The sequence below is a fragment of the Dipodomys ordii genome, unplaced genomic scaffold (assembly GCF_000151885.1).
Source record: "Dipodomys ordii isolate 6190 unplaced genomic scaffold, Dord_2.0 Scaffold46, whole genome shotgun sequence".
NCBI classification, from domain to species: domain Eukaryota; kingdom Metazoa; phylum Chordata; class Mammalia; order Rodentia; family Heteromyidae; genus Dipodomys; species Dipodomys ordii.
In genome coordinates this window covers 2,834,287-2,853,206 of record NW_012267262.1, presented here as the reverse complement: position 1 = coordinate 2,853,206, position 18,920 = coordinate 2,834,287, and the positions used below count along the sequence as shown (strand labels likewise).

At 37.2% G+C, this 18,920-nt stretch overlaps 1 protein-coding gene across 2 annotated transcripts in view; it reads right to left on the bottom strand.

The window, feature by feature from the left end:
• Positions 1 to 383: 383 nt before the first annotated feature.
• Positions 384 to 18,920, bottom strand: part of Nell1 (neural EGFL like 1) — an 822,774-nt gene continuing 804,237 nt past the window's right edge. The window contains exons 16-19 of one of the 2 annotated variants that reach the window (XM_013019667.1): positions 16,323 to 16,516; positions 4,846 to 5,022; positions 2,483 to 2,707; positions 384 to 782 (exon numbers count right to left, since the gene is read on the bottom strand). In XM_013019667.1, coding sequence (XP_012875121.1) covers positions 732 to 782; positions 2,483 to 2,707; positions 4,846 to 5,022; positions 16,323 to 16,516 — 647 coding nt within the window. In that variant the 3' untranslated portion in view covers positions 384 to 731. The remainder of the gene's footprint in view (positions 783 to 2,482; positions 2,708 to 4,845; positions 5,023 to 16,322; positions 16,517 to 18,920) is intronic. The other variant, XM_013019668.1, reaches the window with a different exon arrangement.

Below are 18,920 nucleotides of genomic sequence, written 5' to 3'. Positions count from 1 at the left end.
CTGGCCATTAAAAAAATATTTTCTGTTTATGGTCCTTCCCTCTTTTGAGTTCATAACTACCTTTAGTACCTTTAAGATGAATAAGTGGGAATCTAGGTATGTTCAGGAATTTCAAATGTAAAGGTGATACTTTTAGCACTACATCACTTTTTTCTCCTCTTTTATTTTTAGGTGTGAAACTGGGACTCGAACTTTGTACCTTATGCTTTTGCTCATTGGCTGGCAGCCTACCAACTGAGCCCATGCCTCCAACCCCTTAGCACTAACGTCTCACAAAGATATTTCCATGCTAAGTATTCAGTGAATGAGACAAAAATCACAACAGGCAACTTTATTTTTAGAACTGGATCCAAAATTGAGATAAATAAGTAAATAAATATATGGTGAGGACTCTCTATTATGTTAGTACACAAAATAAAGCAAAAAAAATACATCAATATTTACCATGAGATCAGTTAAATGTATTCGAAAATGATCTGATAAGGGAAACGTGATTTACAACACGGGAAACTTCTTTTAACAACCATAGACTTTAAATGCACTGCACTGTAGGTCACCTAGACTAGGTTAGCAAGGATGAGCAAAGTGGTATGTCCAAAGGCAACCCCAAACACCTTCCTCAGGATGGAGACTTTGGTAATTGTGTTATAAAAAGCAACTCCTATTCTTCATCATGTTTGATGGTCATTTTGTCCATTTTTTTCTCCTCTGATGAGTCCATTTTCAATACTTCAGTTATTTTGAAGACATTCCAAATCCACTGAACAGCAGACTCTCCCATTCTGGACAACAAGAACAAGAACATAAGTGTTAGCCAACTGGGCCAGAACATAAGCCAATAAGCAATCTGAAATCTTCATATTAAACAGGATCTGATGCATCCTGGAAATGAAAATGTGAAAGAGGAATTTCTCTTTTTTGAAAGAAAGACAACAGACCCTCTTGTTAGAGGTTACTAGTGATGCAATTCCATGTCCTGCCTGCACCCAATCCAGTAATATATGTTTTACCATTACCTATTTGCTGGATTTATTCTAAGTGAGAGTCTTTCCAAGCATAAATCTCTACCAAGGGACAACCTGCGACTTCAAAACTGATGGGATCCAGGTGGCTCAGGCCTATAATCCTAGCTATTCAGGAGGCTGAGATCTGAGGATCATGTTTCCAAACCTTGCCCTGGCAGGAGAGTTAAGACTTTTATCTCAAAGTAACTACCAAAAAGTAGAAGTAGAGCTGTAGCCCAAGTGGTAGAACATCAACTTTGACAAAAAAGACAAAAAACAACAAAAATATAACAGAACAAACAGAATAAAACAAAACAGAAAAAACACCTAAGTGACAGTGCCTTGACCCTGTACCACAAGAATCTATACAAAGACAGGGTCAAGAAAAGTATATATAGTAAGTATAAATATAATGGCTTATATGACAATCAGAAAGGAGACAGTACAAGAAAATCTTGGAAATTCTTGAAAAAATCAATTTTATATATGGATATAATAAATAAATACCTCTTTAATGAGTCTCTAATCTGATCATAAAAATATTAAATAGCATCTTTGTCCATGTCTGGAAATTTAGTTTTCTGTGGCAAAGGGCTAGATGGAACTATGACATTTTGTTGTAAAAATTATATTTCTATCAGGATTATATCTTAACATGATATGTTTCAGGAAAGAGAGAAGATTTCAGAATAGTAACCCTATAAATGGAAAGTTATCAACCCTGAACTGATGGGTGAAGTTGAGCCAGACTCTGACGGAACCAACTAACTGATTTTTTTAAAACAAAACTCAATCTGGAATCTTAAACAAATATTTTGCAAGATATTTTGTCACTGACTAAATATTGCTCCCCCAACTCTAAATTTGTTAATCATGACTCTTCATGAGCATTGAAGGGAGGGGTGGTTTCAAAATGCATGAAGATGTTTTATGGAACAGATAATCAAACAACCACTGTAGCAACAGCTGCACATCCTGTATTAGACAAGTTGATAAAAGATCATAACAAACTACTTAATAGGATACTTTCCCCCTACTTACTGACAGTATCATGAAAAACTTAGAAAAATATCCATGATGAACAAAGTTAGAAGTTTTCTCCTCCACCACCACCACTTCCTCCTCCTCCTCCTCCTCCTCCTCTTTCTCTTCCCTTTCCTTCTTCTCCCTCTTCTCTATCTGTCTCTCATTCTTTCTCTAACATGCAGGTTAAACTATTTCAAATCCACCATATTTTTAAAATTCTGAAGCTTAAAGAAAAGGGATGTTACTTCCATGTTCATTTGGAATTTGCCTTTATGTAAGGTGCAGCTATGGTCTGTTCATTCTTATTAACCTCCTGTGAGAAGTAAATGCCTGTCTGTGTTTCCTTTGTGTGTCCACCAAACCAGAGCATTCAGAAACCTCAGGAATGACTCTCCTGCAAATGTACTCTGGTAACTGTTGAAGGCCTGTATATCCCCAGGAGAGCCAATTACCTTGCATTTGCAGGTTGTACAGGGAGATCCAGCCATTGTCCAGACTGCACCACTAAGTCTCGATACACCGTTGCTGTCCAGGCAAGTTTTTCTGATGTCATAGACCATGTTATCAGCCAGGCAGGGGTCACTGACACAGTGGGGACAACATTCTCCTTCTAACATGGCTGTGTATTCACAGCTCAGATTGGGGCAAGTGAGCGGCCAGCAATCTACCTCTCCTTCCTGTAGAGAGAAAGCCAAAATGATGCATCATTGCTCTTCTGCGGGAAAAGATCACAGTAGTTTTCATAGCTCAACTCACTGAATGTTACCAGTTATCCCAGTTATCAACATTATGGACACTATTCATTCCCTCTGTGAAGTAATACTGCAGAAAACCATCTTTCTCAAGAATGTTTTTACTAAACCTCATTTTGATGGCTCACGAGAAGAGTGAGGTCAGCTCTTTTGTATGTCAAGTGCAGCCTGTGATTATGTGTGACAAGTAAAATTTCTGTATTACAGTTCAAATGAAGCTTAATGTGCCTCTGCTGCTGGCATATGCAGTTCTAGTGGTCTGCCCATTATAAAATTGCTTCTCTACGTATCTTCTTCCTCTGTAATAATGACTGTTATTACACTACACGGTGAGTCACAAGAAAATAGTCTGTTCACAAAAACTATGGTCAGCTATTACAGGTACTATCCACCCTATGTTGATCTTGCTCACTTCTGTATCATCCAGAGTCTGACACAAGGCACACTCAGGTAAATATTTATGAAATATGACCCATATTATTCTCAAGATAGTATTCAAAAGCTCTTATTTTCAAAAAAAAATCTCTGAAGGGACAGACAAAAGGAAGATATATTTGAAACTCTACTAAACTTCATGGATAAGATTAAAATCAGTCATTCTAGCTACCTGGTAACTAGCTTCTTGAAAAACAATAGCAGCTTTCCAGACTACTATGGAAACCAACTTATAGGCTTTATAAATCTTTAAAAATATTTTTTCATTTTCAATTATTATAATTATCTTTAAGTAGTTGTACAAAGGAGTTACCATTTAACATAGCAGTTTGTGAATACAAGAAATCTTGGTCAATTGACACCTCTTTCAACATTGCCACCCATCCCTCTCCTACCCACTTCCTTCCTACTCCCTTCTCCTCTCCTACCTACTTCCTTCCCTCACTCTTACTAATCTCATAGAATATATATTGGGCTCTTGTCGGCACATTATTGTGTATGTTGTATTTTGATGAGAGTTTGAGAAAATAATTGTGATTTAAATTTATCTGAGTTATACTTCTCAGTATTATGAGTGATTAAGAGTGTGTGTTTTCAAGATTATCTGTGCATTTGCTTGGTATTAAATGTGAATATTGATGGGAATTTAGAGGACAATTTCTCTGATTGCTTGTTTTCATATAGTACTTATAGACTGAAAAATGCATTTGAGCCAATCTTAAGCACCCAGCTAAGACTTTCCATAACAAATTGATTCAGGTTTAATGCTCTTGGGGACTCTTCACAGATAAAACATACTCAAAAGTCTTCCCATCCTTGGAAATCACTGTTTGAAGCACCAGTAAAATCCAGAAATTAAGCCTTTTATTTTGGACTTCTTATAATCTGTGTATTCTTACTAATATCTCTCTATTAATATAGTCTTTACTTTGTACACACAGTAAGCATTTTGCCTATCTTAATTTTTCTAATATAGACATACAGTGCCTGTATCATTTAGTATATTAGACAGACTTTCAAGTTAGGAAATATTCACAATAGTAACCACATGTCAAGTGCCTTCTACAGAACTAAGTACCTTCTATGTAACAAGTACAGTACAGTATTTGTCTACCACATTTTCCAATCATCCAAAAAGCTATCTGAAATAGGTTCAAAGGAAATGAATGATCAATAGAATGATAGCGCTCAGCAAGCTAGCACAGGGACACCTATGATAAGATTCCATTTCTATACCACTCAATTGCTAGTATTTCTACTATGTTTTGTTACCTCTCATATTAAAACTTTTAAATGTCATGTTTTACAAATTTTTTGACATTAAAAGGACCAATGAAGGTTTTCAAAGCTAGCTATCCATGGAGACTTTTCTTATTCTGGGCTTCCTAAAATTTATTACATAGAAATTAACGTTGTGCCATCCCAATGTGTACCACAGATGTGTCCTTTTTTTTTTTTTGTCTTGCACAATGTTCTAAATACAGTCTGAATGTCTTCAAGCACAGCATAGGCCTCTTAGCCACAGCCTCAGAAGTTCCTGTAAATATTGGAAACACTTTTGATCTACAGCCCACAAGCATCTGGGGAATCCCTTCAGAATAAAGGAGCAGTGCAGGAAGCCGACATACCAGGCAGCGACACTGCTGGCAGCTGTGGGTCCAATTGTCTCCACTTCGGTAGAGCTTGTGTCCACTTTGATCTAAACATTGACTTGTGACCCTGGTGTCACACTCAGGGCAACAGAAGAGGTCAACACTGGGGTTCTGGCAATCACAAGCTGTCCGCCGGCAGAATATCTTCCCATCCTGTTTAGAAATGAGGTGAAGGGCCTTTAATCAACACAGGCTGACAGGACAGCTGCACTATGAAAACCAAACTTTGTAAAATACTTTACAAAACTCGTAGAAAGCATTTCTTCAAATCTTCGTCAATCCACTTCGCACAATGTCGATCCATGCTTCTGCACGCACGCCCTCTCCGGCCCCCCAGCTTGAACAGAGTGTCTCAAGTCAAATGGAGACATAAAATCTGAGTATTCTTACTAATATCTCTCTATTAATAACTAGAACAGTGCTCTTTTATTTTGTATATACACAGTAAGCATTTGACATAGCTTAATTTTTCCAATGTAGACATACCGCATCTGTATCATTCAGTATATGAGACAGCTTTTTCTGTATTTCTGTTTTTTTCTGTATTCAATATATGCTTTCAAAAGTCTTTGTTAACCTCAATATATTTCTGAATAAGGGTTATTCAGAACGTTCACTAACCAAATGTAAAGCCTATATGATCAAGAATTCACACCCCATTAGTGCATTTTCCTAATTCATAAGGATGTAACTCCTAACTTTTTCAAATGCATGTATCTAATTTTATCTCTGTCTCCATACTAGCAGGCAGTTTGATTTTTACTTTTTTTACACAGAAAAAAATAAACTGATGTCCAGAGACATGAAATACCTTAACTAACCAAGTTAAGTAACACTACTTTAAAGCATCACCACGGCCTACAGTTTAAAAACAATTTCTAGGGGCTGGGAAGATGGCTCAGTGGTAGAGCGCGTGCCTTGCATGCCTGAGGCCCTGGTTCGATTCCTCAGCACCACATAAGAAAAAAGAAAACAGCCGGAAGTGGCACTGTGGCTCAATTGGTAGAGTGCTAGCCTTGAGCTGAAGAGCTGAGGGGCAGCGCCCAGGCCCAGAGTTCAGGCCCACAACCAGACCCCGGAAAGAAAAAAAAACAAAAAAAAAACAATTTCTACTTCAACAAGAAAGCCTTCGGGTTGTTTATTAGAAGAGTTTGTAATCAGGTGCTACTTTCCACCATGCTGCACTTCACCAAATTACAAGCACAATACAATTTCTGGAGTACTGGCCTCGAGGACTCCCAGTTACAGAGCGTTGAAGGTCAATAACTTAGTCATTAAGACCAAACATTTTGCAGCCTTGTCTAATTTCATGTTGGTTGCTCACAGTAATCGCACACCTCACACATTAAAGAAGCTGAATACATAAGATAGACTTGGCATATGTGGTTATTTCTGAATATTTACAAAACTAAAGAATGGAGGTACTTTAAAGGACATGCAACCAATCTCCATATTAACTGTACATAAAATCATCAATATTATGCTTGAAGCTCTATAGGCATGAAGAACTCTTCAGTATGAGCTATTCAGAGTGCCCATCTTTGGAATCACTTACTATTAAATCTGGATTCTTATTACATCTTTTTTTATATAATTATAGCACTCCCAATACCTTCTATCACATTTTAAACTGCAGTTTTTAGAAAAAAATTCTTATGTATTCACTGAGTTGTATCAGCTTTTGGTTTGGCCCATCATTTTTCATTCATTCATGGTCACAATTGAATTCTCCAATTCTTAATATTTTCTATGAAGATCATGATCTTCATCATCATTATTCCTCATAAATGGAACACTTCTGGTGTTCCTTATTCATTATACTCTTTTTCATTGATCACACTTAATCCTGAAATTTGGGGGTCAGATTTTTGTATGTTCATTTCTCAAGTGACTTAGCTGAGACAGAAATAAATATGTCAACAAAAACAATGACTCAGGACTCATGTGCCTTTTGTTTTCAATGCTGTACTTTAACAGTCTGGTTTCAATATTTTTTTGCTTATTTGGTTATGTCATAATGCTGACTTATATTAAACTTAATGAAGACTAACCCCTCATTTAGCACTGTCAGAACTTGTAGAGTTGGTTGTTTAGGAAAGCTAGCTTATGAATTGTGTATTGCTGTTGTATTTTATTTTATTAGATCCATCTTACCTCTCTTGCCTGACACAATGTTTTCTAAATTCTGTGGCTGCCATCTACCATAGATTGTCCTCCTTCACAGCTTAGTGACATCTGCAAACTTGATGGACTAGCCCTCAGGGTCTTCATCTAAACAATGCTGAATCAGATAGAACTTGCTAAGATAAATGTGCTGAGAGCTGAAGGGGAAATCTTTAAAAGCTTTATATTCTTTACAGAGGATGGGAAAGATATGCTGGCTGCATACATAATAATTATTTTGAAAAAATGCTTTCTCTTAAGTTGCATGTATTGGCTGTCTTCCAAAGCATGAAAAGAAATTACAGTGCTCCAAATATCTCAAGATATGAAAGATTATATGGGCACAGAAACTTTTGTGTGTATATATATATATATAAATATATATATATATACACACACACACACACACACACAGAGAAAGCACGAAAGATTCTGAAGTGAAGCAGATAAATTGAATGAGAGAATCAACTACCTTAGACAATGAAAATCCATGCTCTTGGTATCTTCCAACAAAAAGTCTGTTTGCTTAGAGTTGCATAACATCATATTCTTTAATCTAAGATTCTGTTGTAGTCCTATACATTTCAGGTCATCACAGATACAGACTTTTTGATTATTTATTTTAATAAAATGAAGCTATAAAAAGTAATGATAGCCACAACATGAAACTTGTATTGACTTAGCTTTCTATGGAACTATACATTCCCCTAGTTCTAGGAAGGCTAGAAATCAACATAGGTAAGTCTATGACCAGCATCAAGCAAAAGAAAAGAAATTATTTTAGGGGCTGGGAAGGTGGCTCAGTGGTAGAGTGCTTGCCTTGCATGCCAGAGGCCCTGGGTTCGATTCCTCAACACCACATAAGCAAAAAGAAAAAAAAGCCGGAAGTGGCGCTGTGGCTCAAGTGGTAGAGCGCTAGCCTTGAGCTGAAGAGCTGAGGGTCAGCGCCCAGGCCCAGAGTTCAGGCCCCACGACCGGACCCCCCAAAAAAAAAAGAAAAAAAAGAAATTATTTTAAAAGTGGTTGCTATATCTGTGCCAATGAGACCCCATCAGAATGTCGTTTTCATCCCACATACTAATAAGAGAATGAATAAAGATAATGGATTACCTCCAGGATTAATGCAAAATAAAGCAATTTATATTTCATCAATTATGTGAAAATGCCAAATAGGCCCCTTTTAGCTTTTAAATGTTTCAGAACAATGGTCATGTACAAGTTGCCTTTGAATTATAGGGTAACTGTCAAGGAAATCAGTCCATTGGAATGTGACTAAAGACTTTACACTCAGAACACACTTAGAAACCACATTTTGGGAGGAAGTGGAATCCACTCTTGGGGAATCAATGCCACAGACCTTCAGGTTAGTCTAAGAGCAAGGATTCCAAGTTGCAATGGTCAAAACAATCCTCAGTTACATACTAAAGATATATTTCCTATCCTCTGCCTCAGAAGTTAAATGCTTTATGTATTTTATAATAAAAGTTTTATAATAAAAGCTCAGCTATAAACTACTAATAAAAGACGTAATATTGAAATTGCTTCTGAACTTTAAAAAGCTTGACATTTATTTTTGCTAGAAAATTTACAAATGAATTTATTCTTATTAGGCCATGTAAAATTATAGGTATTATATTATAAATTAAGCATTTTCAACACTTAATAGTCAATATACTGCTACATTTATCCCAGTGCAAATTATCATTTTTTCTCCCGTTGAGTTATTAAATATTGAAACTAAAAATGGACTTAGTGAAAAATATTTATGTGCATTGAATAAAAATGTATATTTGAAGATGGTGAGTCTAAATTTGACCTGTTCCTGCTTCTGTAAATAAAGTTTTATTAGCTCACAGGTTCCTTTCATTCACTCACATATTTCCTATGGCTATTTTCACACCTAATGTCAAAGTTGAAAATTTGGGACAGAGGGCTTATGGTCTTCATGGAAAAGGTGTTGACTGATCCCTGATGTAAATTGTAAAGTTATGTGTAGTGGTCTCCATCTATTTACTATAGTTTGTCACACAAAATTCTATTTGGACTGTGGATTCCAATGTTTTTGCTTAGTATTACTTTTGATATCAGTCACAGCACACAAATTGGTCCCTTTGTCATCTTTAAACACCTGCAGTAGAAACACCTTCAGAAGCTATTTAAATGAAACAAGAATCCAGACCTAGAGAGGGAAGTGAATTTCCATGTGGAAATTTAACAACAGAACAGAAAGTTTTATACAAATGGTTTTTGAGTATCATGCATCCTTGCATCATGAGGAGGCTGTAGGGCAGAAAAAAACTGATTGCACCTAAAATGATGTTGGGCAGAATGGTTCACAAAGTATATTCCTCAAGTATTATTACTTCCCTGGAGCTAGTTAGAAAACACATTCTTATACTCCACCCAAAATCTACTGGATAAGAAGTGCTAAGGATAGGGTCAATGATTAAAACTTCCATAAGTCCTCTCCATAGAACAAGGGAAAGGGGCTGGGAAGGTGGCTCAGTGGTAGAGTGCTTGCCTTGCATGCCTGAGGCCCTGGGTTCAATTCCTCAGCACCACATAAGAAAAAAGAAAAAAGCTGGCAGTGGCGCTGTGGCTCAAATGGTAGAGTGTTAGCCTTGAGCTGAAGAGCTGAGGGACAGCACCCAGGCCCAGAGTTCAGGCCCCATGACCGGACCCCCCCCCAAAAAAAAAAAAGAACAAGGGAAAGTATCAGAAGCTAATGCTAAAGCATCATTTGGCTGTTTGAGGCATTGCCAACATTCAGCCTCTCATAATCAGAAGAGAGGACTGGAATCTCACACTAAAAGAATGAAATCAGGGAAATAGAAATGGAGATCCTCTACTCTAACTGGATTCTAGTGTTTCACAAGGTGAACTAAACTTGCTAACATCTTTGTGTTTCAAAGAAAATGAATCAATTTAGGGCTTACACAGCCAAATTCTGCCATCAAAAATACCATAAGCAAGAAGGTATTGATAATGCAGCTGGATGGGTTCAGAAAGCAAAACTATTGCAAAAATCCAGAAGGCAAATTTCTTTACCCTAGCCTCCAACACAAACTGATTCTATCTAGTCTTCATCCTGTAGGTGTGTGTCATGTTCACAATGGCAGGCCCGTTTTCCTGGCAGCTACTTGCAATCAGGTTATTTTCTCTTTGCCAGAATAATACCTGAGTCCTTTCAGTTGCCCTAGCATGGCCGTCCTCCTCATTTTTTGGGTAAATGTTTCTACCAAGCCAGGGAAATAGGCCATCATTACAGATAGTTTCACAGCAAAGGTCTTTTCCGTTGGACTCCTTCTGTGTTAACGAAGAAATCTGCTCATGACTTTGTTCTAGAATTTTTAATTAATTATAACATTCTGTTCTATTTATCTCTGGATTCTTCACAAAACTTACACTCTATTACTGCTTTGTTCTTAGCATTTAGTTTCAGGATATATGTTACTACTTTTTACTAAATGAAATTGCAGGGAGTTAAGTCAGCCCTCACAGGTGTCTTTCTGCCAAAGGCTTTCTAGTTACTGTAACAGTACAGGGTCACCCTCCACTCCTTGTCTATATACTTAGGACATTTGAAACTATGGATGGTGTCAAACTCCATATATATTGTTATATCTATACACACAAAACTTTGATAAAGTTTATATATTATGTATGACATAATGCATGACATAATATATAAATTATGTATAATTAATGGTTTTGTTATGATTAACAATAATTCATTATATGAAAAAATTTTAAAGGTATACTGTTATAATAATTAGGGGAATGAACCCCAAGATAAGTATTCAAATGTTTTTTTTTTCTTTCATGCAATTATTTCTAACATATTTATAAGATGATTTCTATGTTGCTTTGTATGTCCCTCCCCCACGGTATAACCCCTGCTTTCACTGTATTTGATGTTGGTATAATTTGTGGAGGGGAAGGACAAAAACAAATCGTTTAACTAGGAATACTGGTGGACCCATTGCAACAATGAGATGTACAAGTCGTTATGTCGAAAAACAAACTTTACAACTTTAATGGGGGGAGGGGATTGGGTGAGGGGAGTATGGGAAGGGGAAACAAAGAGGAGGCAACAATGCTTGATAAGAAATGTACTCGTGGGGCTGGGAAGGTGCTCAGTGGTAGAGCATTTGCCTTGCATGCCTGAGGCCCTGGGTTCGATTCCTCAGCACCACATAAAGCAAAAAGAAAAAATCTGGAAGTGGCGCTGTGGCTCAAGTGGTAGAGTGCTAGCCCTGAGCTGAAGAGCTGAGGGACAATGCCCAGGCCCAGAGTTCAGGCCCACGACTGGACCCAAAAGAAAAAAGAAAAAAAAAGAAATGTACTCATTATCTTGCTCAAGTAATTGTAACTCCTCTGTATGGTATTTTCACAATAAAAAATAAAATAAAATAATCTGTGAATGTGGTCTTGCTTACTGTCAAAATATGGCACTGTAATCCCCCTTCTTATGATGATGTGAGATGAAATTACACCTACATGGTAGCATTGGCATTGTGATATTGTATTAGGTTACTACATAAGAGAAACTTTGCAAGTGCTTTAGTATGAAAACATTCAGTCTGATAACCAAGAGGGCTATGAAGTGAACTGAAGGTGGCAAATGAAGGCCAAATCCATTGGACAATAGCATGACCCATACTCAAGATGGCCCAAGATTTTATCACCCTACTCAGAGCAATGAACGATTTAAAGCTTGTGAAATGTTTATTTCTAGAATTTTGAGTTTCCTGCCTTTAGACAATGGTTGACTATAGTTAGCTGAAAGTGCATAGAGTGAAAGAAATCATGAATAAAAGTTTCCTGCTGTGGTCCTAAGTACAAGTAGAGGTAGAAATGTAATAGAAGCTGTGATTGAGTGCATAAAACATAACTTGCAAGTCCTGAATCTTTCTCTTGTCAGTGGTACATGAAATCTGTTTACTCTGCAAAATAGGCATCTAAGTCTCACACTTGTTCCTTTAGAGATTACTTTCCTTTGTGCTCTTTTTTTGTGTGCCAGTACTGGGGCTTGGACTCAGGGCCTTGCAATTCCCTTGGCTTTTTTACTCAAGGCTGGTGCTGTCCCACTTGAGCCACATCTCCACTTCTGGCTTTTTGCTGGTTAACTGGAGATAAGAGTCTTTCTTGGCCAACCTGGCTTCATACTTCTGTCCTCAGCTTTCAGCCTCCTGAGTAGCAAGGATTACAGATCTGAGCCACCAAAACCCAGAGAGCTTCATTTTTCCCTAAGCATAGGGAACACCTAGACCCAGAGACTGATGACCCATCATTTCCCATCAATATGTTCTTTCATGTGATCTTACCTTTCTATCTTTCAGGTTCTTATGGTTCCTTTTCTAGAACCTTTACAATATTATAAGTGATTCATTCTAGTTACGTTTGATTTCCTTAGGCCACATATCATGCTCAGAGCTTGCCTGGGAATTTAATTTTTTTTAATTTATTCTATTGTAAAGACGCTGTACAGAGGGGTTACAGTTACATGAGTAAGGTAATGAGTATATTTTTTGTCGAGACTTGTTACCCCCTTCTTTGTTTTTCTCATACTATCCCTTCTCTCTTCCACCTCTCCTACTTCTCCCCCCACAAAGTTGTAAAGTTCATTTCCAACATAGTGTCTTGTAAGTATCATTGTTGCAATGGGTCATCTTCTGTCCTGTTTCAGCAAATTAAATCTTAAATATAAAAGCTCCCTTAGATATGTATTTTAATGTTTTTTCTTTCATGCATGTGTTTCTAATGCATTTATAAGATTATCTCTTTGTTGCTTTGTATGTCCCTCCCCCACAGTATAACCCCTGCTTTCGCTATATTTGATGTCAGTATAACTTGTGGAGGAGATGGGGAAAAACCAGTTGTTTAAGGATACAGGTGGATCTGATGCAACAATGAGAAGTACAAGTTGTCATGTCCAAAACGAGCTTTACAACGTTGGTGCAGGGGGGGGGAAGGGGGTGGGGGGGAGGGGGGAAGGATTGGGATGGGGGGAGGGGGGAGGCTGGGAAGGGATGGGAAGGGTAAACAAAGGAGGAGGCTGCAATGCTTGGTAAGAAATGTACGCATTATCCTGCCCATGCAATTGTAACCCCTCTGTACAGTATGTTCACAAATAAAATAAAATAAAATTAAAAAAAAATAAAAGCTATCATGATCTTTTGGTTCCAGGAATCCTAAATTCTATACCATAGCTCTATCTTCAGCCTTTATCTTCAAACTTCATGCCTGTTCCACAATCTCTTTGTGCTTATATTCTAGCTTTATTCACTTAGTGTTTCGAATATAATATATAAGCTTATTGCTTATGAGTTTTTTTGGAATTCATTTCTCCTCACTTATTCCTGGCTGAATTTCTCCTCAGTTTTCAAAGTCTCTTTAAAAGGCCATCTTCTGTATGATGTAACCTTCAGTTTTCACTTGCTTCCTCTCATCTTATAGCATACTTCTTTTCCTATGATATTCCTGGAATTCATAACTATTACAATATGACAGATGGTTAATTGCTTTTGCATCCATTTCCTTCTTCAGCTAGATGATTCCCAAAATGAATGCAAACACTCATCCTACAATGTTGCATTTCCTGGAGGCCAATAAACCTGGGACCTCTATACTTTCCCATGTGACAAAGTCACCAAATAAAGATATCTTCCCAAGACTTGACAAATTATGACAAAAACCTATGGAGGTAGTTCTTGTGTTCTTGCTATTGCTGGGAAGGGTGGGTTCCGAGTAGCTGAAACTGTCTGCTTAATCAACCAAGTAGTTATATATGCAAAGCCATGCTACTACCAAAGAAATCAATAGAATCTTCAAAGTTTAAATCCATTGTCTGTGCCCAGATTTTATCATTAAACTCCATTTATATGTGGACACACTTCATGGTATTTCTTTCAATTGACATAGCACACTAGTAGCTAACCTTGTATATTGACTTTCAAGAGGAAAACTGACCTTTTAAAAACTTTCACTCTGTTTCTTTCAACAGTAAGCCTTTGTCATTTGTTGACTTATATGAGATTCTGTTATGTGATTTTATTTTTATTGAAGGAATATGATTGAAACAATAGTAATTTATACCCTAATCTTGATTTTATTTCAAGGCTTCCAATATGATGTCAGTATAACCATGCATTTAGATGCTTAAGTACGGGAGATATTTCTTATGAATTGGAATAGGATGCTTTCATCCACAAATAATGAACATAAAGATGGTTGCAGACAGTTCATTTTATGAGGGAGACTTTCAGATTTGATTCAGGATATTGCAATCAGCTCCTCAGACATGGTTCTCCCTCTCTTTTGAAACCCTGGGAAACTATGGCATAAGTGGCTAATGAAGTAATAGTAAAACAACAACTACAAAAATTATAATAAGAAATCTGCCTAGTACTTTATTCAGAACATGATTGAATGTGGTGGTGGTAGTAAAGGCATATCTTACTAATAAATACTACAATAATTGTTTATCTGCTGTGGCAATTTAAACATAATTTTCATAAGATTTGGGGGACATTTTAGAAGTCAATAAGAACAAATGGTGATACTTGGCTTATTAATAAATTTAATTAATGATGCCCTAGGAAATTTTTAATGATTGGTGGGTCTCTTGCGTTAACACAGGAAAAAGAACAAATTTTGGTTTTATAGCAGTCAAAACTTGAGCAAAATTCCTGAGACAAGTGACCAAGAAAATGTATAAACGATTTCAGTTTGGATTGTAGACAGCCTCAAAAGTTTAGAAAAATGGTATTTCCTCAAAAATGAATAACAAAGAATCCATCTCCATTTTGCTGGCTGAACAGGAAACAGAATTGCCATTGGGAATTGCTATTCTCAATTATCTTAAGACAACATAATCTGTTCCCTCATAAACAGTTGTCATTGATTCATAACCACTTGGTTAAACAATATACTTAATGACATAACTTTTGAAGAACTAGCCAACTAACAGTAACATAATTCTGAGCTCACAGTTTAAACTCAGTCAAGGTGGATTTACAGATTTCCTAATTGATTTGAAACAGATTCATCTGCCTCATCCATAGCAATGACTGGCACTAAAGGAAAACTATGAACTTTCAAACAAGTGAAGCTCAAATCCCTGGAAAATATAATGTCTAATTTTCAGAATAGACATTTATGCCTTCAGTATTTACAGCAAGTTCTAAATACTTCTTATAGAGTCCATTTCTTCATCTTGCAAAGATGTGCTCTACGAATGGGTGTGTGAAACATAGCAGCTGCTCAAGAAATGGAAGAAAAGAATCTAAAGCTGGGTTATAGAAACATTCAAATACAATTGGAATTCCAGTATTTTGGCCAGTGGTGATATAGTTCTCCCTAAAGTTCCCTGGGTTGTTGAAGTGTGATAGACCTTAAAGGCAGTGGAAGAAATGATTTCTTGAGGCTTATTCCAGCTATGTTTCTAAGAAACACAGGACTTAGCAGGAGACCTGGCTACTTGGCTACTAACCAAGTAATTTGTCTAGATTTTCATGCCCATCAAGTCTAAGTACAAATAGCCTCATCCCAAGAGATATAGAAATACAAGGCAATACCTACAGTAAAGCAACAACAAAGAAAAACTAACAGGAAAGACCAACAAAAGAAAAAATAAAGCACAAGGAAATCAAGCACTTTCATAGTCCCATTTTGAAAAGCATAAAGTAAAGCCACAATGGTGATAGAATTTAATTTTAATAAGTAGTAAACTCACTATCAAACAATTTGGTGTAAGAAATAATCCAGCACTGTGATAGACAAGAATATCAATTACTTAGAGGCCATGAACTATCACAATCATTTGTTCAGAATAGAAGTCCACCTGTCTCTGACCACTGGGGACAAATCTGTGAGCCTTGCTTTTCTGGATAATATCAACACTAAAGCGAGCAGTTTACACAGGTGATCACTGCAAGCAAAGAGATCTTTTAATCAGTAAGTCTGTGTGAGTGTAAAATGAGGGTTCTCTAATGTCACTCAATCAGCCTTAAAGACAATGTGGGCTCTCAATGGGAGGACTAGCTTTGAATTCTTTGCCCTGCTTCTCCTTCCATGCCGTCTCTTCTCAATTCCATACCTCAAATTCCACAGAAAGCACAATCGATTTAAAGAAGATCTGTTTGCCACTCAACATTACCATTAGCTGTCGTGTGGATCAGAGGAGAAGCCTCTTCAGGAACTATAGGAGTCACCAGCCAGAGGGATAAAAGTAAGGGAAGCAGAGATATGAGAGAGGACCAGAATGGTTACAATTCCTGCAGCCTCACCTTGCAGGAACACACAGAACACCTGTCTTCTCTCAGGGTCCACACCTGTCCGTTGCGTTTCAGTCCTCCTTCATGGGGGCAGTCACCAGAGCAGGAGGGCCCAGAGGGACAGAGACAATCAAAGCCCCCTGCCAAGTTAATGCAGGCAGAATCATTCCAACAGGTGTGAGTTCTTAAGGCACATTCATCAATGTCTGCAATAAATAAAGCACAGAAGTTTAGAATCTAGCCAAGGGAGCTTAGGAAATAGCAATAATTTACAAGAACATTAACTAGCATTATTGTGTATTTAGCTTGTGCCAGGTACTTTGCCAAGCTGTTCATATGTATTAACTCATTTACGCTGCAAGGCAGCCCTATGTAGGAGGATCTGTTCTCATCCCTGTTTTGTATATAATGAAGTTGTGTTGCAGAGTGAAATAGCATGCCCACTGTCAGCTAGTCATTGACTCGTTGAGACTGAACGAACCTACAACCATCTGGCTGCAATTGCTAAAAGAACCAGTAGCCGCTATGAACTAGCTTGGTTTAGGATTGTCTCAAGGTCTTGTCTATGCAATAGTCCTACCCGCTTTGAGACCTAGGTCTTTTAGAAAATGTGTACATAGACCAGCTTCTGAGTAAAAGCTATGGGGAAATCAGGACATCCTTAATCCAGTTAGGCTGCTCCCAGGATCGAGAATTCAAGTCTTTGAAATGGGAATCAATGTTGGTAGGTACTTTGTGTGATAAAGTCCTTAACACCCAAACAGCTATTGGTAGTCTTGTCCCAACCAAAATATAGTTTGTCTGCTGACTTACAAATTTTGTGCTACTTACATTGAGAGTCAAATATGGAAGGAAAATGCAAGCCCATTCAACTATTCCAAGAGTTAAAGCTTAAAGTAGCCATAATATCACAAACACACACCTGTCCAGCCCTGTTTGAGATCTTCTCCATCAGGTAATCCATTACCTCATAAGGCAGCCAATTCTGACTTTCAATAATATTTTAAAGAAATATCTTCCTTAAAGCGAGAGGAAAATGTATTACAAGGTAACATCTACTCATTGGTATTCTCCTACTTCTTGAGGCTAATGTATTTATGTATCTATGTATTTATGTATCTATTCATGTATCTACAGATCTATCATCTACCTGTCTCTGTACCTATCTATCTACCTATCATCATGATTCATCATTATAATTTATTTTTCTGTTCTTCCAAACCATCAGTCTATTCCTTAGATGCACAAATGTGATAAGATGTAATTATTTCTGAATAAAAACCTTGAGAGCAAGAACAATATGAATATGAGCACTTAGTATTATTCCAAAACAGTATGTACCCAAATACTAAACTTCTACCAGATGTTACCACATGATAGAGTGATAATTTCTGTGAATTGGTATCATGTGGAAAATGCTTAAATGAGAAGTTAGGGGTTGAACATGGCCTTAAATAATTACAATGACTATATCAATAAACAAACTGAATCATTATTGCATTGTTCATATTGTAATAGGGAAGAATGAGGACATGAGAAAGTTTTAAGGACCTTAAAGTGGATGATATGGCTTATAAAGATAAAGGAAAAGTAAAGAAGCTAAATGATGTGGCCTTTGTGTATATGGAAAATGACTGGCACACATTAAGCATATAATTGAACAGAAGGTTCGACTTAAAATGTTTTCCCCTGACTTCATTCAATCCTAGTTGTAGTTAGGGAGAATCAATGTAGAGAAGAAGAATACAGAGATGAGTCTTCCAGAAAGTATCACCATATGGTTGAATGAATTGACGGTTATATGATGATGAGTGAGGCGTAGTTGTCGTTAGCTTGGAATCTAGCCATCATAATTCAGTTTGATTTCCAAAGACTTTCTAGGAGGTATCACTGTTCATTAACTAAATGACTTGATTTAGGTTGTTACCAGTAGAAGAAAAACAGAAAATGTATTTATGGAGTAATTAGCTTCTGGGAATATTGTTAGAATTCTTAGCCGTAAAGTGTATTTTCTGCTGTGGATAAAAGTTTTATGCCAATATAGTGCATGTATAGTATGAAAGACTGGTCATTGATTTCCCCATTATTTTGTTTCTGTGTAGAAACTAAATTGAAATCTGTATTTTTTATTTTTTGGGGGGGGTCTGGTTGTGGGGCCTGAACTCTGGGCCTGGGAGGTGTCCCTCAGCTCTTCAGCTCAAGGCTAGCGCTCTACCACATGAGCCACAGTGCCACTACCAGCTTTTTTCTTTTTTGCTTATGTGGTGCTGAGGAATCGAACCCAGGGCCTCATGCATGCAAGGCAAGCGCTCTACCACTGAGCCACCTTCCCAGATCCAAAATCTTTATTTTTAAAAATTTTTATCTGCAAATGGAAGAAAGACAGCCTCTTCAGTAAATGGTGCTGGCAAAATTGGTTAACTACATGCAGAAAACTAAAGCTAGATCCTTATATATCACCCTGCACCAGAATCAACTCCAAATGGATCAAAGACCTTGAAGTCAAAGCAGACATTCTGAAAACATTACAGGATGGAATAGGAGAAACCCTAGGTCTCCTTGGCTCAGGCCGAAATTTTTTGAATAGAGACCCGGAAACACAACAAATCA